This window comes from Python bivittatus, unplaced genomic scaffold, assembly GCF_059951505.1.
Source record: "Python bivittatus isolate LINGU-HERP-01145 unplaced genomic scaffold, Pbiv_v1 ctg000840_np1212, whole genome shotgun sequence".
Taxonomy (NCBI): domain Eukaryota; kingdom Metazoa; phylum Chordata; class Lepidosauria; order Squamata; family Pythonidae; genus Python; species Python bivittatus.
Genome location: NW_028277113.1, coordinates 35,617,753 through 35,645,197, shown reverse-complemented (window position 1 = coordinate 35,645,197; position 27,445 = coordinate 35,617,753). Strand labels below are relative to the sequence as shown.

The following is a 27,445-nucleotide window of genomic DNA, read 5'->3' as shown; positions in this document are numbered from 1 at the left end:
AGCTGTACTCAACATGTAGATCAGATACCTCGTACATTATGTTCATAGACACTTACTCAGCAGAATACATATTAGAGTCATGATTTTGCGCTCCACAAAATCTGCACCTCCACTAAGTGGCACCAAAGAGACACCAACTCTAATTCCTTGTTCCCATCTAGTGGCAGTTCAAATGCTTGGCAAAAGTTATGTTCCTTCCTCCACTATTACTGGTTGTTGTTTAGTTGTTAAGTCGTGTCCGACTCTTCGTGACCCCATGAACCATATTGCGCCAGGCCTTCCTGTCCTTCACTGCCTCCCTGAGTTTGCTCAGTTTCATGCTCATTGCTTCAGTGATGCTATCTAACCATCTCATCCTCTGCCGTCCTCTTCTCCTTTTGCCTTCAATACTATTACTGGTAATATATGTTAAATGGTACATAACAATAAATTCCTTCGAACTCTGTTGGACTTTGTTCCAAACAAACAGGCAAAGGACTGCATCATTTCATAGCTAGAAATACAACTGGAGCCAGAGCCAGAGCTAAACACACTGGAATGGATATACATACATTTGCAGAAGGACATTTTCTGTTTTACGGACAAGCAGATATTTGATCAGAAATTCAGATGAAAAGGAACGGAGTCAGGGAACATCAAAATACAGTACAATCCAGTGGATTATAAGAAACATTTACAGAAACTGACTAAAAAGCAGCCCCTTTGAAGAGCTCTTTAAGCTAATTATATGACTAATATTATATACATGTATATATGTTTTGCTGTAAACCGCCATGATTTAATTCATTGAAAACCAACAGCTGAATGAATGAATGAATAAATAAATAAATAAATAAATGATTGAACGAATAAATAAATAAATAAATAAATACAGTGCTTTCTACAAATTGTAGTCTGCTGTCAGAATAGCACCCTCTTCTTTAGCATACAAACCAATAAAATAAAAATCTTTACACCTAGGAAATACACATTATTGGATTAGTAGTGGGGCACCCACAAATGTAACAGTGACCTCTATAACATACCTATTGAATCTGCCCAGTTCCTCTCTTCAATTTCCCCTTGTACACTATGTGGAGGGAATAATGGGTGTACATGTTGCTCATGCAATCTTGAAGATGTATGTTTTGAGAACACCCTGCCTTTGTATCTGGGAATGTAAGGATAGGGAAAGTTTTTGTACAGAACCAAATTTGGTCAGAGGAGAGTTTTGCTAGTATGTTTTATTTGTGGACATTTCTAACAGGGCTATGCAGAGATCTGGATTCAAATGGCAAAATGTAATTTTGGATGGATGCAAGCTGCCAAAAACATCTCCAAACCAGATGTGTCTTCTCCCAGGATCACGGAGGGCAGCTGTATGAGCTCAGAAAAAGAAACAGTTGTTTCAGAGTCTTTCCAACAGGAATTCTGGGCATGCTCAGGTGTTTTTTTTGTCCTTCAAATTCAGGTCTCAGCACAGCACTAGTTTCATCCTGCATGAATTGCATGAATGAACAATTATTTGGGTGGATGGATCCACAATTAATATGAGGGGGGAGCAGTATGTGTCAAGGATGGACAAGGCAATGATGCCAAGTGGGCAGGAGTACATTCATGGACAAAACTGAGATCTTTGTTTTTCTGGAAAGAGTTTGGTGGAGTTCTTTGCTTTTTCACTTAACACAATTTCAGACATTATACCTAAAGTTATCTTGTGTTTTCTGCCTCAAAGTATTTGGAAACCATGTTACTAATTTTAAACAATACTGTAGTTAGAGGGGTTTCTGAAGATGAGTGCAGTTTTGGAGTGCAGGTAGTCCATCTCTGCATTAAGGTCTTATGAGAATGGTTTTGTTCACATGGCCAAAATGTCCAGAAGCCAAGTGATCCAACATTTGGGAAGCCCATTTGCCAACATCTTGGCTTCAATATTACCAGGGTAGGCATAGTTTAAGAAAGGATGACAAAATTGTGTTCTCATATCCCACTGAAGTCAGTGTATTGGAAATTTATGAAGGCTACCCTTGGCTTGACCTCCATCTGTGCCAATAATATGGGTGGGTCCCTAATCTGGAGGGGCTTTATATGTGGTTTGATTTTCTCCTCATCCTGCCCTGTCTCGATTAGTTCTGTTTTCTCTGCCAGCATGTTTTGGCCAGAGATGAGGATTTTTCTGACAACAAATCTTTGGGGTCAACCAAAAGAAAGAACTTCTCACAAGCTGAGGGGGATTTTGGCCAACTTGTGCCTCATCCCAGTCTCTTCCAGACAAAGCGCTTTTGATTTAAGGTTGCACTCTCAGTCTGTAAATTAATCAAATGCTCCTCACTATTCACACTTTGACTGAATAAGTATTTCTAACATCTCAGACTAGTTTTCATTGTATAAATTGTATGGACACATACACTTAAATGCAAGCATGTATTTTCATTTTCAGACAGCCACCAAGGAAGGAAAGTTTCTTTTCTGGAATATGTCAAGGGATAAGATTCCCCTCCTCGTTTGTTGCAATCAGTAACCCTCCCCCCTTGTTTCCTGTTGGGAATTTTAATGTAACAAATCTGAACTGACATACTTAAGGGTATTTTAATTATGGTCTGTTATTGTAGCAGAAAATAAAAGTAGAAAATATTGAAAATAATGGAACGAATCCAGAAAATCTAATTGCATTTTGATCCTACTGAAATTAATGGGAGAAAAGTTACCCATGGCTTAACTTAAGCCCTATGTATTTAAAGTAGATTGGATTGAATCCAGCAAACTTGCTGAGAATGGTGACTGATGTATCAGATAGAGGTCAAGTACTGAACTTGCATTTAAAAAACATACAAGTTTCTAGTTCTTGTGGAATGAGGTGTACAATCCCCAAACAGGAAGAGAACAATTTGCTTCGTGATAAATGGATGTTTTGTGACAAGTAGCATCCAGTGTGGCAGCTATTTTGTAAAAAGTAAAGTTTTCCTATAGCAGTCATTTTGTGAGTGCACCCATTTTAGACCCAATATAAGTCTAAAATTTTAAATGTGGCCATTAATCTAAATCAATTGATCTATTGATCCATTAATCAAGGGCTGATCCAGTCTCTTGGTGGGGGGGACTGATTTGTTTTGTTTTGTTTAGGAAAGTGAATTTGGAATAAGGGGTTCCTGTTAAATTTATTGTATAATCACTTTCTTATTCACAGAGTAAAAAGAAAGAGGATTCTCTTGGGTGGGCTGTTACTAAACAATTAAAAGAAATTTCCCACCTTTTCATCATTAGAGAAATCTAGGACAGGCTAAATGTCACCTGAAGATATTAGTTTTCACTATACTGAGATGTATTATATTTCTAGTTAAATTATAGCTATTTGTATAGGTCGCCTGTATAATTTATCTTCATGTGGTAATACATAAGGCACTTTAATCTTTAAGGTCAGTAATATGTTAGCTTTAATTTGTATATTCCAATGAAGCTCTAAGTACAGTAAAATTTAATGTATCTCCATAGAAATTAATGTGCAAAACTAATATAAATTTATATTTTTATTGTGGGTTGGCTAGAGAATCCCCTTGCAGAAAATTCTATTGCTTGTTCTGCAGAATAATGCTTTGTTTTGATATGAAGTGGTAACTTTAATTGGATCTTGTTAAATTGCTTTATAGTGGCTTCTCTTGTCTCAAAAGCCTTCTAAATGGGTATTCTGATAATATGAGACCGTACTACACTATAAGAGATCTGATGACTACTAAGCTAAAAGGATGTGGTGTGGGGGTTTAGGATGATGGATGAAAAGATCTAGATTCACTTGACTCTAAATCTCTCTCAGTGACTTGGATCCAGTCATTATCATTTAGTTCTTCTTATGAGAATATGAGCATTTTCTTGAGTTCCCAGAGGAAAGGTTGTTGATGATGCTGTTGTTATTATTATCATGATGTTCACAGCCCTGGTATAAGCTAGCATGCAATAATTTGAGCATGAATTCCTTTGTGAATCTTGTTTCTATACACTTGTATAAAAAATCAACTTTAAATTGTATCAGATGCTAAAGAAATATCTAGTTGAAACAAAAGTTATTCTACTAAGCTTCTTCACCACTCCACAAATATAAGAAAGGAGACTTCCCTGAGGGAATGAGTAAGACTGAGGTGTTATATGAATACAATTACTGTATATTGTTTTATAGTTATTCTGAGAATTCCCTCCTTGGTTTGGTTGCTGAATTTGAATGAATCTTGCTAAAAAAGGATGCAGTGTACATGGACAATGTTTTAACCTGTGAATCTTCCCACCCGGGACCAGAGCCAATGTCTACTAGACAACTTAGTACAATGTAATATATATTATACAGCACAATATAATATATAATACACAGTACAATATAATATATAATACACAGTACAATATAATATATAATCCAATATAGTATAAATAAGATATGTGTCTGCAAGCAAACTTTTAATAAAGATGTTTGTAAAGTACTTTAGATTTACACTATGTTTGCATTTATGGGCAATTTCCTGAGAAATTCCCACTCCAGTATCAGCTAACAAACAGAGCAGTTTATTTAGATTACTGTTATAATAGTAGATAAGATAAAAGTAGAGATAACATGAGCAATGGAAATCCACTTGCAAGTATAGATATTATTTTATCACTTACCCCTGAGGCTGTTGTTTGTGTGCCGGGGGAAGCATTTTTTCTACAGTCATCTGAGTTTGTAGAAGATGTGGAAGTTGGAGTCATAGGAACAGCATTATTGTTATTATTACCTGCAATGGTAACACCCTGCATTAGGACAACTACACCCCAGAAAATTCTCAGTCCCTGTTCAGGCTCCTTGAGTATATTTACCAGAGCATGATTTTGTCTTAGCTATGTTCTTCGGTTTTCGTTTCCTGGTTTGAATTCCCTCTTTTTTCATAGCAAGAGGTCGGGGCACCTAATGAGAACGCAGAAACATAAAACATCAAATTTCAGAAATTATTTCCTCTTAGGAGATTTACCAGCCTCCATCAGAGCTATCCTGCCATAAGCAAAATTATACCATTATGTTCAGCAGAGTGATCTTAAGCCCCAGATCCACTGGAAGGTACCCTATTGTCCATTCACCCCAACATTTCCAATTAGAATTGTCTTATTGTCATTTTAAATTTTAAAAATAAAATATATTAAAAAGCAAGAGCTCTGCCTCACCACAAGCTTTTGGGATTAGCAAGCCACTCAACTTTTTTGTCTCTTCCTCCTTTCAGGACTACTTCCTAATTAATTATACAGCTACTGAGTGTTCATACAAAATGTCCTGTATTTCACTAAATGGCATCTCCTATCCGCCAGGAAGAAGATAGGGCAACAGAGAAATCACCTTGGCCTTTTACATCAGGCAAAGAAGGATCAGCTTGCTTCTGCCTCCCATGCCAGAGAGAATCTCAACTCTGGCTAACGCTGGGATTAGGAAGTGCTGCAGAAAGCACATTCTAGTCCCACCCATTGCCCAAGGGAACAAGAGCTTCAGGAAGAGAATATTAGCCTACCTTGAACTGTGCATGAATACCAGCAAGAGGCTCACCATACTTTTAGGCTTTGAAGAAGACCCCTTTCCCTCCCCTTCCTGTCCCTTGTGCATCTTGTGGTTTTGAGTGCCTGTCCCACTTTTTAAACTGATATAATCAATATTTATTTATCATTTATTTATTGGATTTATTTATATTTTAAATTTCTAGGCCACCCAATTACAATGACTCTGGGTGGCTAATGTATAGATTAGTTAGATTAGCCTTCACATCTTATGTGCTCTCCAGATGCACGTTCAGCTTCTAGAATTCTCAGTAAGAGCCTAACAAAGTTGGAGGACTGGAGATTGAAGTCCACACCTCTGAAAGGCACTCAGTTTTGGGAAGGCTGCCACAGAAGCAGAGTTATTTTATAAGATGAGGCATTGAAATAGCAAAACTCAGTACTATAATGTTCACTTTATACATACTCAGATACATAGCCCATTGGAATGAAGCCTACATGTTCAAGACCACTGTAGGCAAACAACTTTGGGTTCCATGTTCATCATCCTTAACAAACAACCCAAAGTTCTGAGAATGCTGCTGACCTTTGAGCAAAGGTAGACTCAGCAGAACTGTAACCCATCTATCCTAACTGGAAATTACTTCTGATTACTTCTTTGATCTTCAGGAGCTTCATAGACAGAGATCTTGATGTTTGTGCCACAACTTGTATGTTATCCATAGTGCCTGTTCTCAGTCATGGTCTTCCCCAACATATTTGGGAGATGTCAAAATTACACCTTTAAGCAGTTATTAATAAACCATCTATGTATTTAGCCCTTCCCAATGTGAATGCTATATACAAATTTTGTTTCCTTGTTTCCTTCCTTCCTCCCTCCCTATTTTATTTGTTAATATTTTATAATATTTTTCTCTTTATTTTAAGAGTGCACCCCAATGTAGTATAAAGAATACCAAATAAATAAACAGTAAGTGCATGGACAGAAACAAAGACATTCCTCTTGGCTTCTGAAACGTTCTTATTTGTATTTGATAGTATATGATAAAAAGTGGCCCCTCTCAACTAGCCTCCTCTTCTCATTTGTCAGCATTTAACAGGGAAGCTTATTTGTTATTAGAATGTCCCAAACTGAAGGATACTTTAAAATGGAGAATAGTTCCCCTTCCCCTTATCATTTGCAATATATCAGGCCTGGCAGTAGCAACAACTAATTACTTCTGCTTTGTGTTCAGCATAGCTTCACTGAAGCATTATATGAGGGGGGGGTGACACAGAGGGGTGCCATTTCTCTGTTGACATTCCCCTGTATCTTTTAGCTGCTGGATGCAATTGCAAACATGTAAAACAAACAAGCAAGAAAAGTATTCTTATTCCTCTGGGATTTCTCTAGCAGGGTCAGATATGGCCTTCTGTACATCTTAACAAGCATTCCCCCTGAGGAATAGCTGCAAGACAGCGTGTCCATGAAACTGAAAGAGCTCCTGAAGCAGCTGCTTACCCCGTGAAGCTTCATGTACAGGCCACAAGCATTGCATACGGGCTCTCCTTCTGCATTCCTGCGCCAAAGGGTGGTGGTTGTAGTATGACAGTTGGCACAAGACAAGCCCAGTCGTCTTGAAGAAGGCTGAGAGACAAACACAAGGGAATGGAAAACATCAATGGCCCAATGTGTGATTTGACCCTCCTCCCCCACAAGCAGCTGCAGGAATTTAGAAAAGCGCCTGTGAAAAGAAGAGGAGGCACCAGTAAATAACAGGTAGAGAAGGCAAGGGAGAGTCTCAACATTTCACAAGAATAAAGGTTTTTATAGCTTAAAAGCATTGGAACACATCTCCTTCAGGGCCGTGAACCATGTTGTGTCTTCAGCCATGCTTACGCATTTGGTCCCAGAGCTTATCTGACTGATTTCAGACTAAATTGGTTGCTTTTAGTTCCCCTTGACAAAATAAGACCTCAGCTTGGGCATGATTAACTTTTCTCATTGAGATCCTTTAAAAGTCAGTAAAAGGTGCAAATTGTATAGACTGCAAGAAGTGATTAGTAATAAGACAAAGATAAAATCTTTGGAGATTTTTCTCTTTTGGAATGGTCAGAACCACCCAACTGGTTTTCATATCTTCAAATAAAGAATATAGCTGTAAAAGAACTGCAGAAATGTGCCTGAATTTGAAAACCTTGTAACATAAAATTTGGGGCATGAGCTGGGCCTTTTTTTATCAGTTGTTGGTGAGCTCAGGACCCAAACAAGTTAAAGACTGTAGGATTAAATAAATGCAGAATTTAGATACAGTAATTGCTGTGCAGTAATGGGAATTTCAGTGGAAGAAAAACATTAAATTCGCACCGAATATTACACTTTGAGGAAACTGGTATAAAATGTTTTATTGCTGATATATTACTCCAGTTCTGATTGCTAAAATGGATAGTTCATTTTCTAAAAATTGTTGGAAATGTAATTACCATTTTTCCATATTTGGTGGCAATAATGTAAGCTCAACAACTTTGGAAAATGATGCATAATAGAATAAAACAACATTTAAAATCTGAATTTCCTTTCCAATCCGCTATTTTTAAAAACTAAATATTACTAAATCTTACAGTCCCACCAAGTATATTGATTTACTTTGTACATGGTAACAGCTGCAAAAATACTCTACATTTTCAGTTGGAAAGCATACATGATTCCTTCTGCAGAAAAATGGCTAATTAATTAAGCTCTGGGAGTATGCCTTGATGTCCAAAATAACTGTATTTCAAAAGTAAATCTGATACAGAGCTTTCTGAAACATAATGACACCCATACTTGGTAGCAATTGAAGGAAATATCTGTAGCTCAGGGTTGAACTGTTGGGTTTCTACAAGAGGATAACCAAGCTCAGAGAAGACAAAGAACCCAATAGAAACTACTGTAATTATTAATCTCATTTTATGATTTGTACTGCACTGATTATTGCTGATTATATTATCTGGATTTTATCAACGATTTTAGTACATTATAGTACTTTCAGTTATTTAAAACTAACCAAAGAAAAACTGAAATTTTTAACCTAATTTATGGTGCTTGAAAATTCCCTGTTTATCTATTTTGTGCTTTATTTTTTCTTTCCTCTTTTTTTCTTTTCCTTTCCTTAAAAATGCTTAATAAAAATATAATAATGAAAAAATATAATGAAACATTCTTACACACTATGTTGTGCATTTAAATGGCCCTAGAATATTTTGAAATGTGATGTGTCACTGAAACCTTGATTTGTGTACCTATTCTTATGTCATTTAATGTTAATTCTTATGCACTCCATCTCTTCTTAGCTCCTTCAGTATATGAGCTGGTCATTAAAAAAAAACACCTCCCATTTCCATGAAATAACAAATAAAAGGCGATAAGAGCTATGTCTAAAAAGAATGTCTTCTGAACCATGATGGTTTCAGGAAATTCTGCCCAGTCTGCCCCCACCCCAAAATTGTTTTGGGATCATCTGAATGTATAAATCACTTCCCACTAGTCTGTGAGAGTTCTGTGGAATAAGTCACATTCCAAGATGTTTTGCAGAAGTGGGCTTGCATTGTAGAGGGCGAGAGGGGAAGTATCAGTAAGCTCACACAGAACAGAAAGGCCTATATTATAAACAAGTCATTTAGGACTGTCTTCTTGATGTCTGAAGCCAAGAAGAGGCAACTTTCCATCAGAAATAATTATACAACAATTGCGGAGTTTGGACCCAAAGGGGAAAGAGTCCCCATAAACATACAAAGTGATGGGTTTATAACATTACTTGAAGCAATTGATCTCTTTTACATTAATCACAGACAAGGAATTCCAGCTATATCATAAATCTGCTGTTTTGCAAAAGAATTGCAGTGTTAATTTAAAAAAAAAAAAAGTGTCTGACTAGAGCTTAGCAAGCATGCAAACACAGCACAGAAAATGTCATTCCAGGAAGCTGTAGTTGCCTTCTTCAAGGTTATAAAAGAATGCACTACAGCAAAAATGAGTTAGCTTAGACAGCCCCATACTTCTTTTTGCAAAAGAATCTATTGGCTTGCTAGGAACATTTCTGAACTGCTGGTTCTGTTAATCTAACCAGTATAATAAAAACAAAACTTGTCTGTTTCCTCCTCCTCCTCCTCCTCCTCCTATTATTATTATTGTTGTTGTTGTTGTTGTTGACAAAATTGTAGCAGCAAACTTTCACTCATGCAAAGAACTACTTCCTTTATGGGCCCTCCAGGTCTGCTATGGGGGATAACCCAACTTTTTGAAGCAGTTCTGGGGGCTGCAAAGGCAACCACAGTGAATAGATACCATTGGATACAATCTTAAAATTTTCTTTTCCTGCTGTAATCAGGGCTCCTCCTTGTACAGATAGTCCCCAATTTAAGAACGAGTTCTGTTCCAAGGTCTATCCTTAAGTCGAATTTGCATATAAGCCGGAACAGTATTATTGTATAATACTGTATAAGTAGTATTGTGTAATGAACTTGAGCCATTGTTTATTTAGCTCAAATCATTGTGTATTTAACTCAAATTTTGCTACAATAGGTTCCATGCTTAACTATGCCTCATCCTTAAACCAAGCGTTCTTAACCCAGGGACTACCTGTATATCTAAAAATGCAAGTTATGCTCCTATTTAAGTATGTTTTGATGGATCATCTGGGCTGATCTTGAGAAAAATAAGCATAGATAGACCTGGTCAATATTTGAATAGGAGACCACTTGGAGATCCCAAGTCCCACTGATTAAACAATGTCATCTGATGGCACCCAGGAAGTGGGAGTTCTCTGTCACAGCACTTACTCTCTAGAACAGAGGTCCATGGGGCCCCACCATTACCATACTTAAAAGGTCTTTAAAAACATGGCTATTTATTTCATTAATTAATTAATATGCTGCCTGACTCCCAGCAACTCTGGGCAGCCTTAGCCTTGGCTTAGGGCAGGTGGCCAGCCTCTCATAGGGTTCTGTCTGATAGTTTGAAGGTTCGCTTCTGGACACATCCCATTCTTTCCTTTATTATATCGTTTCTTGCTGTTTTTAATGTCATCCGCCACCCAGAGCCTTCCTGGAGTCGGACAGCCTTACAAATGTGACAAACAAAATAAATAAGGCTGTAGACTAGACTGGGAGGTAAGAAAAGATCCCAGAATTCCATAAAGTGGTCAAGGAAACAATCTGCCTAAGTCTATCCGGACACCGGGAGTCAAACCTAGCTGAGGGAGGCTCCTTTGCCTCAAGCAGTGCTGGACAAACTCACCAGGATCTGCCAGGCTGGTGATTACTGTCCTTCTAATTCAAGGATAATGTTACTTACATTATTTACTATTGCCTTAGAGCTAAAGACTCTCGTTTTATTTTTACATGCACCAATAAAATGTATCCAATTAAGATAACAATAATATAGTAAATCCATCCATTAAAATGTTGTTCTAATGACAAATACGCTATATAAGCATAAGATTTTTGGAAAAAGAAATAATATGAATTGCTAGATATTCAAGCTTATCAGGAGCAAATCAGTCAGCGTTCTAATGTAAAAAAAAAAGGCAAATGGTTTTGTAGATAAATTCATTCTCCGATCGTGTTTAGGGCTGGCTGTCTAGCAAGTTTAAGCTCCAGCCAGCTGTACATTAAATGGAATTGTTAATAATGAATATCATAGAGCAATAGCCATTTGCAAATTCTACTAAAGGTAACGTAAACAGACTTCTCACAGTTATAGGTACAAATTTATACCTGCTTATCTGGGTGGAAGTCTCCCTTAACTCAGTCTCCTGATGAATGGGTGGCCATAGAAACTGAACAAGTAAATAAATACATACATTTACATGGAAGTAGCTATAGAGATAATTTTGACTGATCTCAGTATGATTAATTTTTGCTGGATTATACCCAGTGTACAGTCATATTACTATGCTTTCAATTAAAAAAAACCTCAACAGTTCCATTTTCCAGACTCCAGGAAATCCATTTAAATTGGCATACATTTCTCCTTGAACTTGGGAATGATAGATCCCTTTCAACCTATTGCTACTGATAGTTCATTCTTAGTAGCTTACATCCAAACTATTTTTAAAAATATGCATTATTACCATGGAAACACAGCATGGAAATGCATATCATATTTCTGTTCTTGAATTTTAACATGGCCACAGATTTTTCAGATGTGAGAAAGATACGTCCGTGATCCCTCTTGCTCGCTTGTTTGAAATGCATGGACATAGTTTTAGGGAGCACCATGCTGTAGCTGTACAGCATCTCTACAATGCACGTTAAGGCAAAAGAATTGGAGGAAAAAATGACAAAGCAATCAATTCCATTCATTCCTCCTAATTAGGTTATGCTGCACTTAATGAAATTAGGGAGATAACCAATTGCAAAACCCTGGTAGTGATTAACTTTGAAAAGCCTTCTGGTTTAAGGGCACTTCATTGAATAGATGATAATCTCATGAGGAAAGTGTGACTTTTAAAAATACATTGTCTCTAACTTGAGGGCATTATTTGTCTGTTTGTCCTTCAACAGATTGGCAGAGATGACACAGCTTAGATAAATAAGAATGGAAACAAAGTGCTGATTATTTGTATGACAACATACATTAAACAAAGTTAACACAATAATAGCCCACAGCTTGAAATAAGCTGAGGTGAACTTGAAAGAGTTTCATATAAAGCCTGTTAGCTCTTTGTTTATGTGTTTTAATATTTCTTTTAGGGAAATATATATAAAAGTTAAAATTAGCATCCATTATCCTACAAGTATCAGCTCATTTTAACAGCAAAACCTCAAACAACCACTGCAAAGAAGCAACATTTTTAATAATTTGTTCTCAATGTTGCCCTGCATACATTTTATTTTCCAATGATAAGTTTTTTAAAAAAAACACTAGTATATAAGCTCTTAAGTTAATGATGCCATTATTATTCCATGGTCACCCACAGATAGGATATATAACTGACCATATATCCCTTACCTATGCAATGATGATGATGATGATGATGATGATGATGATGATGATAACAGCAATGGAAGTGAAATAGTAGGCATACTGGAATAAAGTACTGGGGGATAAAGTTTGTTTAGGGTTCTGCTGCTATCCTTCTCTCCCTCCAAAACGAATCCTTGGGGGAGGATTAGGACAATGGAGACGGAAGGCTCCCTTGCTTGCTTTCTCTGCTCTGGACGTTAATGTCCCACCTTTCAAACTGCACAGGGACACTGAGGACTTATCACCTTGCTCATCTGCCATTGACACGGAAAGATCAGATCAGTCATATGGCATTGAGACTTTTCAAAAAGACATCTCCTCCTTAAAAATTAAGTCTAATTTAAATCCCTTAAGAAAGAATGGCATCATTTAGGGTTTGCCCATTTCCTGCATCAATTAGCTTAGAAGGCATTAAAATAAAAATGGTCAAGAATGCTTGACCGATGTTTTGCAGATTGTTTCATTCTAAGGAATTGGTGGTTTCTAATCCTTACACACACTGACATACTTTAAATTCTTTAAAATCCAGACTTAAAAATCTCAAGGCTCATTTGGTAGGGAGTGAGCATCTCGGTTTTGGTTTTTAAAACAGAGCATGCTTATTGCCCTAATGGTCTGCAAATGAATGCTCATTAAGAAGACAGCATCTATATTCTTTTACTGGAATAAAGCACGCAACAAGTCTATGTGCTAAACTACAATCAAGGTCATTTGCCTACTCTCAATTACCAAAAAACTTGCACCTAAAAATGTAAAAAAAAAAAAGATCAGATTTCTAATTTTTTTTTAGTTTTAGATTTTTAGTTTTAACTTTTTTAGTTTTAACCTTTTGTACTTTTTAACTTGTATATTTTTGCTAAGATTTTATAGTTTTTTATTTGTAATGCCACCTAGAGTCACTTATCCAATGAGATGGGCAGCATATATAAATTTGATTGATAAATAAATAAATAAATGGATTCGGGGTAGCTTTGAAAGGAGGAGAGCCTCAAGAGAAGATAATGGTTTTAGACTCCAAGTCACACCTGGTGCTCCTTATTATCAGAGCACAAAAAAATCACGCTTGGACATGCCCAGTACAGTATTCAATGTTCTCACTGAAAAGTAGACAGCAGGCCACTTCCTCAGATGCATCATGTAAGTGAGAAGGTCAGTTAACCAAAGATAAGTAACGTGACCTCCCATTGTTTGCAAGAGGACTTGCAATCTTAAATATTTGCAACACTGCAATTGTGTCTACTAAACCTTCTTATTTTCAGTGAGGTCCTACTTTCACGTATGGACCTCTCAAAGACTAAAGCAGAAAGGCAACAACCAGATGCTGTTAACTCTTTATTTCAGTGCTACAGAAGGGGCAGGGAATGAATTGTGTAATTTAGTGGTTAAACAAAGCATGGGTATAGAGTTGAGTTCTTATTTTATTGCTGCCTTCACATGCAATCCTTAACTATTTCAGCTAAAGGTACAGCAGCTGCATTTATACAACACAATAATTATTTTATTTTACTTTTGATGTGGCTTAAAGTGCCATGGGAAGCCAAAAAATGAATTCAGTAACCACAATAAATTGTGTTGTGTAACCCCTGCTCCTGAGTTCATACTAGACTGTTTTTTTAATGTCATTAATAGACAAGTTATCAGCACAACTTTAAACAGGAGAGGAAACAGAATTATAATACTTTTATCTCTGCACCATCACCTCTACTACTCACCACTCTCTTCTGAGGCTTGATCAGGGGCCTACTGAGGCCATTCATCTTGGTGTACAACCCACAGGCATTGCAGAGATAGTTGCCAGTCCCGTCTCTTCTCCACAGGGGGGTCTGGATGGAGCCACAGTTGACGCATTCCCGGCTCTCATTCAGATCATCCAGGAGATCTACAACAAAGGAGGGCAGAAAGGCTGGATTAGCATGGAAATCAAGAGGGAGGCCCAGCTGAAGCACTGGGCTATTTTACCTCTCTCCCCACACCCTCATCAGAACTCTCCCTCCAAATGCAAAGAGTAGTCTCCCATCATGGCTTCATAGAAAGTATTAACTTTACTCCTCAAATTGTGTCAATCACAGCCAAAACCTCTTCAATGGGAAATCCCCATGAATTTCCATGCCACCAGACTCAAGAGGTAAGGCCAGTTGCAACACCAATCCAGCTCTTGTTTCCAGAGTAGGACCCCCAGGTTCTGCTTCACGAGGCAACCCTATTCATGTTTTCCCAGGACCAAGCCCTGCTCTACAGAATAGAAGTGTAGCTACACATACATAGGCTTCCAGGCTGAGCTCAGTGGAACTGACTTCTGAGTAAATAAGAGTTAGGAGAAACCTATTATTAGCCCTTGTTCTCAAAGGAGCATTTAATTAAACTGTGTAACATGGTCATTTCTATCACACATTAATGTATTACATATGAACAGCAAAAGCCATATTAAAAAGTTGCCATATTCTTTCCCCTACCCTTGGCATGACTTGATGGGATAGATATTCCAGTCCAGTCCTGTTCTACCTCCTATCAGACTCTCTGGGTTCATTCCTCATAGAGTTGTTTTGAGAAACTTCCCTGTTTTTTTCCTTCCCACCTTTGCAACTTTAGGGTTCCCATAACTATGCTGATACCTCTCTCAGCCCCACACTCCACCTTTGGCTATGCAGCAGCCCAAATCCAGCATCCAGACCCTCTCTCCTGCCCTCATTTTAGTAGACAGACAGTATCTGGCTCAAAATCCCCAGGGAAGATGAGTGGGTCAGCAGTGATTGTGCCTGGTATCTTATTGACCAAAAGGACCCCATTTCTCACTTCAAGTCATGTATACCGTATTTAACTTGCAAAATGGCTTTTATCAGTTTTGCTGTTGGATTGTTAGCCCTACATGGCTTTCTTCTTTTCCGGTCTCCATAGCCTGGTGCTGAGTGGAAGTGTTCAGATTCCCCTACCGAATGTACCGGTGGATACAGACGTACTTTCCCAGGACTCTCCACTTTATCTCCGCGTTTTCAGCAACAGAGGAACGACCCGATGAGTCACCGCGATACGGGGGGGGGGGGGTTGTCTTTCGCAACGAGGAAGCCCCTTCCCCCGCTTTCCCTCCGCCGCCAGAAAGCCAACTCTGCCGCCAGGCATTATCGCCAGGAAATAGGAGGCAAATCCACGTCCCCCATGCCGCCGCCGCCCCGGAGCCTTAAGTGATCGTCGCGGGGCCGCGCTCTTCTCCAGCCCAACCGGGAAGAGCCCTCGTCGTCTGCCCTGAAAACCGCCTGGGCTGGCTGGCGCTTGTCCTCCAAGCGGTTCTTAAATCCCTTCTGCCGACGCCGCGGCGGGTTCCAAAGGGCACCACGCCAAGGTCCGCCTGGGCTGCTGTGAGCCCGACCGACCCAGCGGGCGGCGTCTCCAAGATTCGCGCCTTTCCTGCCCGCAGCGTGATTGAGACACTGCGATCCTAATCTGAGCGGGAGCAGGGAACGTAACAGCTGATGCGCTTCTACTACAGTATTATCGTTCCCTTTGGTGCCACTGCCTCGGCCTGATCCTCACGAAATGCACGAGGTCGTCCGAAGAGAGTCCCCCCTCCTCACCCGCAAAGGCCATTAAGTCCAGATCTAAAGTCGCTTTGCTACGCCCGGGCGAACTTGATTAGGAATGAGGATCCTTTTTCCCCTAGGCCAAGGGCTCCTAGATCCGGACTGCAATACAATGAGCTACTTGCCGCCATCTCCCGGCCGCCCGGTTTATTGCAGCCTAGATTTAGTAGCTCTGCGAAAGCCGGCACCCTCCAGCCGGTTTTGATCTCCCTCGCGTCTCCATAAGCTGCGGACTATGGGAGTTGTGGTCCAACACACGGAGGCCACCAGGTGGAGAGGGGCTGTGTAGCTAGTGAAGAAAAAAAAAAACCCCTCTGCGCCTGCCTTCTGCGAATACGATGGCCTACAGAAGGTTTTCCTCCCGAGGAGAGAGGGCGACCAATGGAGCCTGATTTCTGTCTTGGCCACTCTCCATCTTGCCGGGCAGATGATCTTGGTTTTCCTACGGCCCGAATTGCCTGGCAACCAGATCGCCCATCAAGGCAAGCGAAAAGCCAAGCCTGAATATTGGTCTCATGCCTTAAACCAGGGTCCCCTCAACTCTGGGCAAGTGCGGCTTATCCACTCAGGTAAAGAGGCTCAGGCAAGGGAGCCTACACTCCATTGGGACTAGGCCCCACAGCCCAAGAGAGACTTGAGCTGCTGGGTGGGGATGGGGTCTTTTGATTCAAGCAGAGTCAAGCCTCCACTGCCAGTTTGCCATTCCGTGGAGCTATGCCCGTTCTCCCCTAGCTGGAAGGAGGGCTGAAATCACAGGAGCCCTACCCTTACTTTGGAACAGGGTGCTGCGAACTCCCTTCCCTTACAATGTGATGGGCTGGCTTAAAATTCTGTGTGTTATGTGAACCCACCAGCCAACTGGGTGGATTCAGGAAGCCACAGCCCGGTGAACTATGAGGGCAACCCCCGCTACGGCTTCTGACCCTCCCGAAGCCTAGCTCTGGAGCTGCCAAAGCTGTTCTCCTGCCCTTGTTTCATGGAAAATGACCTTGGGAAGGGACTGGAACTCCTTCCAGTCAATCTGGAAGCCTGTTCCATTGACTTCAGGTTCCAGGGGACACCTGGTTTGAGACCCTCACTTTAAGCTCAGCAACCTCTCCTGGAAAATTCAAACTCTACTAAACATAGCAAGGGGAAGCACCGAAATCTCTGGAACTCACTTCGGAGTGAGCCTGGTCTGCAAAGCTTAAGGCTCTCAGACCCAAGTAAAAGTTTGAGTTACTTTCAAGGGAAAGGAATTGTTTGCCGCCCTTCCAAATGGAATAGATGGGTTGGGGATCATGGTCTACTACATTTGCAGAATGAAGTCCACACAATTAATGGGAAGCTGGCACTCACGACCCCCTCATTTGCAAACTCATAGTCGTTTATTTGAAAGTAAGCCCCACTGAGTTCATTGGAGCGTGATATTAAGTAGATAGGTACAAGGTTGGAGGAGAGGGTCTAAATCCCAAATAAAACGATTGCACCCCAGTTTACTTATGTAATTTGGGGGAAGGGAGAGAAGACAAAGCGAGTTCCCAGATGCACTTCCGAGCAGCCCTTACTTCTCATGGCAAGTCTATCGATTTCCCTGTCTTTTCGCACACACCCTTTGGGTCGGCACAGCAGCTAGAAAGGTGTCCGGAACATATAAAAAGTCGGAAAAAATGCTCCCCCCCCCGCCCCCGCCGCTTAGCAGGCGCGTCCTACCCGGAAAGAGACCTGTCCCAGCCTCGCAAGCAAAGGGCTTGTTTCCTCCAAGGCAAGCGCCTGGGCGCGGCCGGAAGGGCTGCCCGCAGCCCCGCGGGAGGAGAGGAGAGGAGGCTTTGGGTCCCGCCCGGGGCACGCTGCTTTGGGAGATTCTCCCATCGAATTCAAAGGCTGCGTTCGCACAACACGGCAAACCGTGGTTGACAGAATTCTCCGCCCGTCCTGGTTCCCTTGCCATAGAAGAAGGCCGGCCACCTTCGAGTATAAATAGCCCGGTGAGATGAGCCGGTCTGGCTTGGCAGGAGCTGTCTCGAGGGAGAGCAGCGCGCCTCCCAGCAACCAACGCCGCGGCGTAAGGCGCCCCCCGGCTTCTCTCCCCGTGCGCTGGCCCTGCCCCTCTTTCTTGCCACACCAGGCAGAGAAGGGGGAGTTTTGAGGACAGTCTTTCCCGCTTTGAGGACAGAAATAGGGAGCCGAAGCCCCGGGAGCTTCCGCCGTTCTAAGCGTCGGCGTTCAGAAAAGGAGGCGCGGACTCGCTGCTTCCTCTTGGGCCGCAGTGCGGGCGCGTGGCTATCGCGGACTCGCTTCTGCATTAGAAACCGCTGGGTCTGGGCTTCCAGGAGACCTGGGGACAATTTCCCGGGCTATATAAAAATGGTTCATCAAGGAAACAATTATTTCCGCTATTGGATCATAATAGCCATCTCCATCCAATAACTTTAAATGTTGATCGGGTTTAAGTTCCCAGCTCTATCAGTAAACCACCATTTTTTAAAAACTTTACAGGGAAGACTCCAGGAAGCTATTGCTGCTGAGTTAATTTTCCAGATACCACCATAGCAAGCTTGACCACTCACTAAAAGTAATGTCAGTTACTTTTAAATATTGAAGGAAATGTAATTGCAGCTACAAGTTAATGCATATCCATTCCAGTATCAAACATATGCTATCCTAAAACAAAATAAATCTTTCTTTGGGTGGCATTTTTTAAAAAGCACCAAAACAATGATCTATCAATAATTTTTAGTGCAAATTTTCTGAAACTGAACATCTTCAGAGGTGAACCACAGCTCCCATACTCCATTGTAGTAGTTGAAGGATCTGGACGATTGCCTTTCTTAAGTTTAGGGAACCCTGATTTAGAACATCAATTCCATTTAGAGGATTCAGTTATTGTATTTCTGCAGTCTTTTGGACTGAATGTTTCAATTATAGGATAGCTACTTTATTTTCTGTACATTTAAAGTAGATTTTGAGTTTCGCAGGATACCTGATTACAATGTTACAATAACTTGATTAATCCAATAATTTGTATTTTAGACAAAAATCACTTTGTAAGTTGTCTCAGTTTTCAATTTATGTACATTTCTTGAGTGCACCTTAGTTGATTTACTATGAATTATTCAGGCCAATTAGTCACAAGAACCTGATTTATTCTTTCAACATCTGTAAGCTGATGTTAGTATTGGTATATATTATTTTGGAGGTGGTCACTGCAAGGTACAGCAGTGTTGGCTTTAATCACCTAGCTGATAGATGGCTTAAGAATCAAGTCACTGAAATGGCTGGTACCCCAATCTAAAAAAAATCAACACAGATCTTAACACAGAAGCAAGTGTGCCTAAGGGTCACACCCTAGAGGAAATTTATTTACTTAAAGCCAAACATACTAAACCACTTTAAATCATTTTTCAGAATTGTACTATTGGTACATTAAAAAAAAAAACATATCTAATGTGGGGGTGAGGTTATTATTATTATTTTACAGGATTTTACAGAGCTCTAAAGTACATAAGCCAAATAAAAAGCCAGGATTCTTTCAACTAATGATCTTCATTAAATGTCCCTATTGCTTTCAGGGGGCCTTAGTCTGTAGCAAACAATATACCAGGAATAGCATGTCTGACAGAACAAAAGAGTATTTCATCACTATTATCTATCATTACTTGATTTTCATATATTTTCCTGAAGGATTCAAAGGATTGTCACAACAACTTTGTTGGGTAGACCACTGTGATTTGATCATTTATTAACTGGGGAGAGATTCACCAGGGTAAGACCACTATTACTGTACATTCACAATTCATTTTGATTGAAGCCAGAGCCTTTTGGCTTCAGATGACACTTGCCAAATCCTATCCCAGCTAAAGATGTAGCTCTGCCATGTATTCAGACCTCATCACTTGACCCTTGGGATTGTAGCCTTGTATGGAGAATGCCAGAACTATTTATTGTACCATGAATGAGGTCTTGTGGGTTAACAAGTGACTTGGTCAGATGGTCTGGGAAGGTGACAAACATTGCTGAAACAAACAAACCTTGAAACTTCTAATTATTGTATCATGTAAGTACAGTATATGGCATATAGCTGTTAAGAGTGAAATAAAAATAGTAAACGTCATTGTGACAATAACAAACCACAGGCTCAAGTTCGTGGCCATTCTGGGAGCACTGAACCTCCCCAAAGAATATCCAGTAACACCAAACTTCTATTGAGAAGTTTAGTAGCTGAGAAAGTATATGTGGCAGCCAACCCCAAGGGAAAGTAAATCCATAGTCAAGTCCCACCAGCTGATATGCTTCAGTGTGGATTCCTAAAAGCTTTGTGGCCTGAGACAAAGATTTCTTTTCCAGATATTTCCAATTATTTTTTAAAAAATGGCCTGACGCAAGTTGGACTTTTGGGTTGTAGTTTAGAGAGACAAATTCTGGGTGCCTTAGTAATAAGTGATTTTCTTAAACATTTCAGCTACAGGAGTTGTTTCATACCTCAACTGACACAATAAAATGTTTAATTGGAATCTTCTTGTCCAGATGTCTCTGTTTCTAACTACTACGGTAGAAAATTGGGGGGGGGCTGAAAAATCCTAAATAGTTTTAGGGTCTAGGGTTTTTTGGACACAGAATGGAACTGTGACCAAGCATATATTAGACTTCTCTGTTGTAAACTATTTTCAAATACAATGTATGAGTTAAGTACCTTATTTATTTAAAAACTTTTTTTTTCATTTCATGCAGAATTATTGGTTATTAATTATTTGGGAAATCATCCTGAAAGACTTTTCTAAAAAGTAAGCTTGGGCATTGAGAAATAGCAATGTTTGTTTTAAAAGCTTACTCAATCAATCAATCTGCTAAAAAAGCAGGCGGTTCACTCACTGAACTTTAACCAGTCAACAACAGCCTTAGATTTTTGTTAGGGACACGTCGCCTAATTGTGGAAGAACTAATTAAGACCCCCTCCCCCATGCCAAGAGCTGAGGTGGAGGTAAACGGGTTTATGTGTGAAACCTTGACGACGCCGACTATCTGCAGCCCCTCAGCCCGTGAAATCCCTGCCTGTCCCGAAGCGCGGAGCAGAGACAACTGCTGGGAAGAAGTGGAGATAAATGTGGGGCTTCCAAAAGGGGGTTATGGAGCCTTAGGCTGAGCCAGGTCACAAGAGGGGAAGGAGGCCACCCTTCCAAGCAAATGCCTTGTTGCCGTCCTAGCATATCAGTCAACCCTGGTCAAAGGGAGGCACGAGCCCAGCCACTCACGCCAGGGCCTTCAGGTGGACCACGCACATTCTGCCCGGGGAAGTGGGCCTCGCTGCCTCCAGGGACAACCCCATCTGCTTCCTTCGAAGTAAGTGTCCTTGTATTCTGCCAGGGCTTCCTCCCAAGGCAAGAAGTAGGAAGCCCAGGGATTGCGGGTTCAGTGGCTGCTGCGTAGGCACAAAAGGCTGCCCAGACTCGAGATGGATTGTAGCTTAGCGGGTTGAGTGGCCCTGACCTTTGGATGTTCCGTATTCTTAGGCTGAGAGATGGCATCGTACTAAGCCACGAGCAGATAAACGTGGTTTGGGGGAAAACTACCACTGCCTGGGTCAACAGTAGCTCTAGGCCATAACTCGTGGTCTAGGAACCAGAACGTCGGGGCTCATACAAGCCTTATGTTGGCTCAGCGCCTTGTGTTAACCCAGCTTTCTAGTGAAGGGGGCAAAAAAACTCAGCATGCGAGACTTGATCTTGCCATTTCAAATTGCAATGTCAGCATCTTGCCCCCACCCCCCATTTTAGGCCACCTCGCCAAGGCTACGATGGCGCCTACCGCCCTGTGGCAACCTTTGTCGCACTGTCGGCAGCTCCGTGGACAGCTCGGCTTCTTCGTGCTGCTGCTGGGCAAGACCCTTCCTGCCCGGAGCCATGTGTTTGCTGGTGGAGGGGGCATCTCGGAAATGGGGAAAGGGAGGGAGGAGGGATGGGGAGAAATATACCCTACTTAAACATGCGCCTTCTTTCTTTCTTTCTTTCTCTTTCTTTCTTTCTTTCTTTCTTTCTTTCTTTCTTTCTTTCTTTCTTTCTTTCTTTCTTTCTTTCTTTCTTTTTCTTTCTTTCTTTCTTTCTTTCTTTCTTTCTCTCTCTCTCTCTCTCTCTCTCTCTCTCTCTCTCCCTCCCTCCCTCCCTCCCTCCCTCCCTCCTTCCTTCCTTCCTTCCTTCCTTCCTTCCTTCCTTCCTTCCTTCCTTCCTTCCTTCCTTCTCCCAGTAAATATTTCTATGTGGCTTTTCTACCATAATTACTGAGGGGGAAAAAGGTACCTTGGTTGTGATCAAGCTATTTCGGCAAGGAAGTCAGTGGGATTTTCGGTTTCGAAATACATTCTTTAATTTCTCCGATAACGAAAAAACCCCACTTCCATGTTAGTACAACCAAGAGTCGTGTTGCACAGTAAAGATTAACATTTTAGCATCACATAACCTTTGGCGGATCGAAGTCCAATAATTTGGAGGTCTTGAAAATGCCACCAGGTGCATTACTGCATTGGTTGCAAAATCCTTTTCAAAAACGCGATCTGGTGTGTACGTGGAAGTGGCATTTGAAGATTAGAAGTTATTCCCTCATTCCACCTTCAATTAACAATTATCTCTTTCTGTTTAAATTTCTCTGAAATGCACTGGATGCGCCATTTCCCACCTTTCTGGTGAAAAACTAAACGTGTTTTTCCCCCCGAAACATTAATAGCAGTTTCCCATTTGAAAAGAGGCATGGGGAGTGAATGCTGACCTTCGATCAGTAAAATATAGGGGGTGGGCTGGGGTAAACTCAAGTCCTTGGAGAGCAATAATGCACCTAATTGTATATTACATATGACAGAAAGATTTGCTTGTTTTTTAAACTCTGCTTTTTTCCAAGTATATTACTGTAACAAAACACTCTGCCCAGGGGCTGCCTAGAGAAATTCAAGGTGTGTAGATTTAATCAAAGTCTTTTTAAAACAACCCACTTAAAATAATTAATTGACTATCACTGACTGACAAGTTGGAACCTGAAATTTCTTAAATAAATTATGTCCTGTTTCCTTTCTTATGTATAAGCAAAAAGAAATTACAATGAGACATTTAACTTGAACTGATTCCTTTTAAATCTATCCTAGTACCATCATCTTCTCTATTGGCAGCAGGAAAAGAAAAGTAATGATGATATGGTACTGAGGCATCTGTTTTTCACATGGAGAAATCAAAATAGAGATTTATCTCTGATAGAAACTTCAAATGCCCCAGCAGTGTTATTAATTCTCATTTGCATATTATTCTAAAACTAATAACTGGAGATGCTCAGAATTATTCAACAGTTTTCTCCCACTTGGAATAAAGAAAAGACTTTCTCCCACAAATTATTCAATTGCTATTTAATTTCCTGGGTTCTTAATCTTAAAATAAAAGGACATATCCTAACAGATTCCTAAGATGATTAAAAGATTTTCAACAACAGGCTAAATTTTGGTTAGCAAAACACAATTGCTAACCTCATATAATATGCTTTGCTCAGACAAATAGAACACATTACAGTATGGCATAATGGGAAGTCCTGTTTCACACAACAGGTGACTGAGGTGACATCTGCGTTCCCACATCACAGTTGAACCACAAATCACTCAAATGCATTTTAGTCTGGTCTAACCCATTGTGTGAACCTCCCAGAGGTGGATTGTTCCAGATTCCTACCTGTCTTTTTGGGGCAGTAAGTTCAACTGAAATGAGTATACTTTTACTAGATCACTCACAGCTTTATTATAATATTGCTTCTGTGGAGATGGGATTTTTCATCCACACAGAGAACGGGACTCATAGTGCTTCTCTCAAGTCAACTCACATCAAACCATAGCCTTAATGCTCAGTCCCAAGCCCTGAAATGCTTCAGACTGAATGCCAAGGCATTCTGAATATCAGTTTAATGGGAGGCATCTTATCTAGGAAAACAAGCAAAGCACACACTACCCTATGCAATCACCTCCCCAATTCAACAGAGCCCTTTTTTGGGGGGGGGTCTTTCCAAATATTTGAAAGAGAAGCCAGACCCCCCTTGCTATCTCTGCTGGCTCCACCAAGGAGAGTCAAGGGGGAATCCCCCTAAATTTGCTCTTTCCCCAGCCCCCCTTAAGTTGGTTTTAAAAGATCAGGCAAAATCTTGCTGGTTCCTCCTTCCCTTAACTTTGGAGCTCACTGTGGGGCTGGCCTCCACAACTCTATTCCCTCCCACACACATTATGACTTGTTCTGGAACCCTTGTGGGGTAAAGGGCTTCTTCGTGGTCTTCCCCCTGAACTTACTCTCCTCCTTCTTTGCACTGCAGGTCAGGCTGGCACTCCAAAATGACGTCAGGCTACCAGTGCCAACACTTCCTTACCATCTGCCCCAGTCACCCTTAGTCCCAAGTCTGTGTATTTGGGGAGGAGGGTGTTCTGTGGGGACAAGGAGTTTAACTGCTTTGCCCCTTCCCAGATCCTCACTTAGAGGGGAGGTGTTTTCCGAGGGTCCCCATTCATATATTTTTCATTCACCAATAAATCTCATCAGTTAAAATACAATCCCAAAAGTTGTTCCAGTATTTTGGATCTTTCCACACTCCTGTTTATTGGATCATGGGCTTCAGTAAGGAAGGGAAGAAAAGGGAGAAGAACTACAGAGTAGGAATTGGGGGGTTCAAATAAACATTCTGCCTCCCCCAGGACCTCTCACAGGCTGGATGCATACAACACATTAGGACATAATTTGTAGCTTAGGGTTAGTGCATTTTGTGAATCACAGTTAATTATGATTAACTATGCCTAAGGGCACTGTACAGCCAAACTCTTAAAAATCTCCTCCATCTTACAAATTTCCTCTTAAAAATACCCGTTGCTTTACTGAGTTTCAAACATTGTTTGTTCCTCACTCTTCTCTCCCACCTATTTTTCCTTTTCCATAGACATGATTCTACCACCAAAGGTGCCATCCCAGTGGCTTTGCTGACAGGAAGGGAATTTATCCCAATCACTTGTTTCCACTTCTGACAATCTAGAAACCATGCCCATAAAAAAGGGATTCAAAATGCTTACAGACTTCAGCCCCCCCTCCCACCCCCAACCTCTCATAAAGAGACACAAAGACAAGATCCAGCCACTCTTAAACACTTGCTTCCAAGCTCACCAAGAAAAGCAAGGGGAGCTAATTCTGAAGCCAGGTTTCCTGAGTGGGAATCCACAGAAAGGCTGACAGTTGCCTTCAAAAGAGTAAAAAAGTGAACATTCCCAGCTACTCTCAGCAATGGGTCTTCCACTGTGACTGCTGAATGCAGTTTGACCCCTACCAACTATGGAGCCCCTTCGGGTTGGGGTGCTTCCCACATTGGCACCACTCTGTTGGCACTACTGTGGCTGTGCTCAACCCAGTGCCTTCCTCCACACAAAGAGCAACGGATACCCATCCAGAACTGATCACACCGATGTACCTTATTTTAGTGCTCAAGTATTTAATGAGAGCTGGGGGCTCTTTTACACTACTTTTTGAGCAGTTTTAAATCAGTCTAAATTCTCTGTGGCTTTTGCTCACATTTTTCCACGTTTTCTACAATATCATATGCCTCTCTTTATCCAGCCCTGTTTACAATAATGGAAACAATGATAAAATAGGAACAACCCAACACCGAAAAGCAAAACAGAATCCTGAAAAACAGCATCAGTAAAACAAAACCCATCAAGACCACCGGGCCCAAGAGAGGGACTCTGCATTAACTGGCAAGCAAACGGTTTTGTCGCTTTCTGCCAGCCCCGATTCTTCCCTTCCGCAGAAAAGCTTCGCGGAGGGAGGGCCTTCTTCTGAGGCCCTGCCTCGATAGCCCAGCAGCCCGCCCGTCCGGGGCCCGTCTGGCTCTTACCTGCGCTGGACGGTCTCACGGCAAGGGTGGTGGCTCGGCTGGGCAGGCAGTGCAGCAGGGAGTTGTCGAAAGGGCTGCCCCAGCCTGGCGGGCTGAACTGGGCGCCCATGTAGGGGCCGTAGTAGGATCCGTTCAGCGGCCGGAACTGCTCCCGCGGGCTGTAGGCGGCCGGCTCCCGGGGGGCACCGTTGGAAGCCGGGGGACTCCCAGCTGGGTAGGCAAAACGGCCCGAGGCCGGGTGGGCGCATCCCCCGCCGCTGGCGCCGTAGGAGGAGGACGGGCTCTCCGGGGCGCCCTGTGGTGGCCAGGCCGACGGTCCCCCAGCCTGTCCGGCGCCCGTTGGGTTCTGGAGGTAGGGCAGCATGGACCCAACGCGGGTGGTCGGCACGTAGACGGGAGATCCGGCCGTGGAAGGCACGAAGCCGCCTCCGCCGCTGCCCGGGGACGCTCCGTCATAGGTGCTGCCCTGCAGGCTCTGGGGGTGGGGGTGGGCGTGCGGGTGGTGGTACATGTCCTCGACGACTGGCGGCGGGGGCGCGGGATCCGGGCTCAGCTTGGCCGAGGCGCGGCTGGACCAGATCAGTTTGTTGGCCTGATCCAGGTCCGCGAAAAGGAGTAGGTCCTCCCAGCTGGGTAGACTTGAGGGCGCCGCCGCCGCCGCCGCCAGAGAGACAAAAGGGCCCAGCAAGGCTCGGCCTTCGGCCAGGCCTATGGGCTGCGAGGCCGAGAGAGCGCCTCCGGGCTCCTGCTTGAAGCTCCTGACGCTGGACGGGCCCCCGCCCCCCCCGGGTGAGCAACCCGAGGACGAGGAGGGTGACGGCGAAGGGCCCGGCACCTCCCGGGGTGCCACCGGACAGGGCGAGTCGTCGGGACCGCAGCGCTTCAGCAGGCACCAACCGCCCTCGGCCAGGGCCATCCAGCCCTGCGGCGCTCAGCAAACCTCTCGCCGCTTGGCTGCCGCGGCTCCGTCAAGACCAGCCTCTACGAGGGGAGAGAGGGAGAGAAAATGAAATACAAGTTAGCTCAATCCAGCAGCGAGCCCAATCCTCACTTTCCACCGACCTCCCACTTTGCCAACCTTCTCTCTGAGCACAAATAGGGTCTCTGAGCATGTGTGGAGTGCTTTGCCCTCACTATTCGGATCGGTAAACAACTCCTGGGCCGCTGAAACTAGGCAGCTGGAGGGGGCAAGATGCTTAAGGTCCCTTTGGCCTTCTCTCAAACCCCCTCATACTTTAATCAGTGTCCGCTGGTGGGGCTGCCGCAGTCCGCGGGAAATCTCACAGCCAAGCTTGCTTTACGGGCATCGCTGGATCGTTTCCTGCCTCCTTTTAGGGAAAGGGGAGTTGCGCTTTAAAGAGGACAACGGTCCAAATCCCTTCCCACTGGGTAGTCCTGAACACTTTCCTCAACCTTGGTTTCCCCATCTCTAAAACGGGGGCGAAGGAATATTTTGGAGGCACCATGGAGCAAAACCCCAAACACCACATCGATCAGGAAAACGCGGCGCCTCAGCCTGACCAAAATCTCG

At 42.3% G+C, this 27,445-nt stretch overlaps 1 protein-coding gene across 7 annotated transcripts in view; it reads right to left on the bottom strand.

Moving 5' to 3' along the window:
- Nucleotides 1-27,445, bottom strand: part of GATA6 (GATA binding protein 6) — a 38,751-nt gene that overhangs the window by 10,168 nt on the left and 1,138 nt on the right. For 5 of the 7 annotated variants that reach the window (XR_015794116.1, XM_088131072.1, XM_088131077.1 and 2 more), the window contains exons 2-6: nt 25,915-26,895; nt 14,182-14,348; nt 6,983-7,108; nt 4,819-4,906; nt 4,627-4,736 (exon numbers count right to left, since the gene is read on the bottom strand). Coding sequence is in view for 6 of the 7 variants with exons in the window: in XM_088131072.1 (XP_087987198.1) it covers nt 4,627-4,736; nt 4,819-4,906; nt 6,983-7,108; nt 14,182-14,348; nt 25,915-26,830 (1,407 nt within the window). In the remaining variant the exon portion in view is untranslated. The other 2 variants (XM_088131076.1, XM_088131074.1) reach the window with 2 other exon arrangements.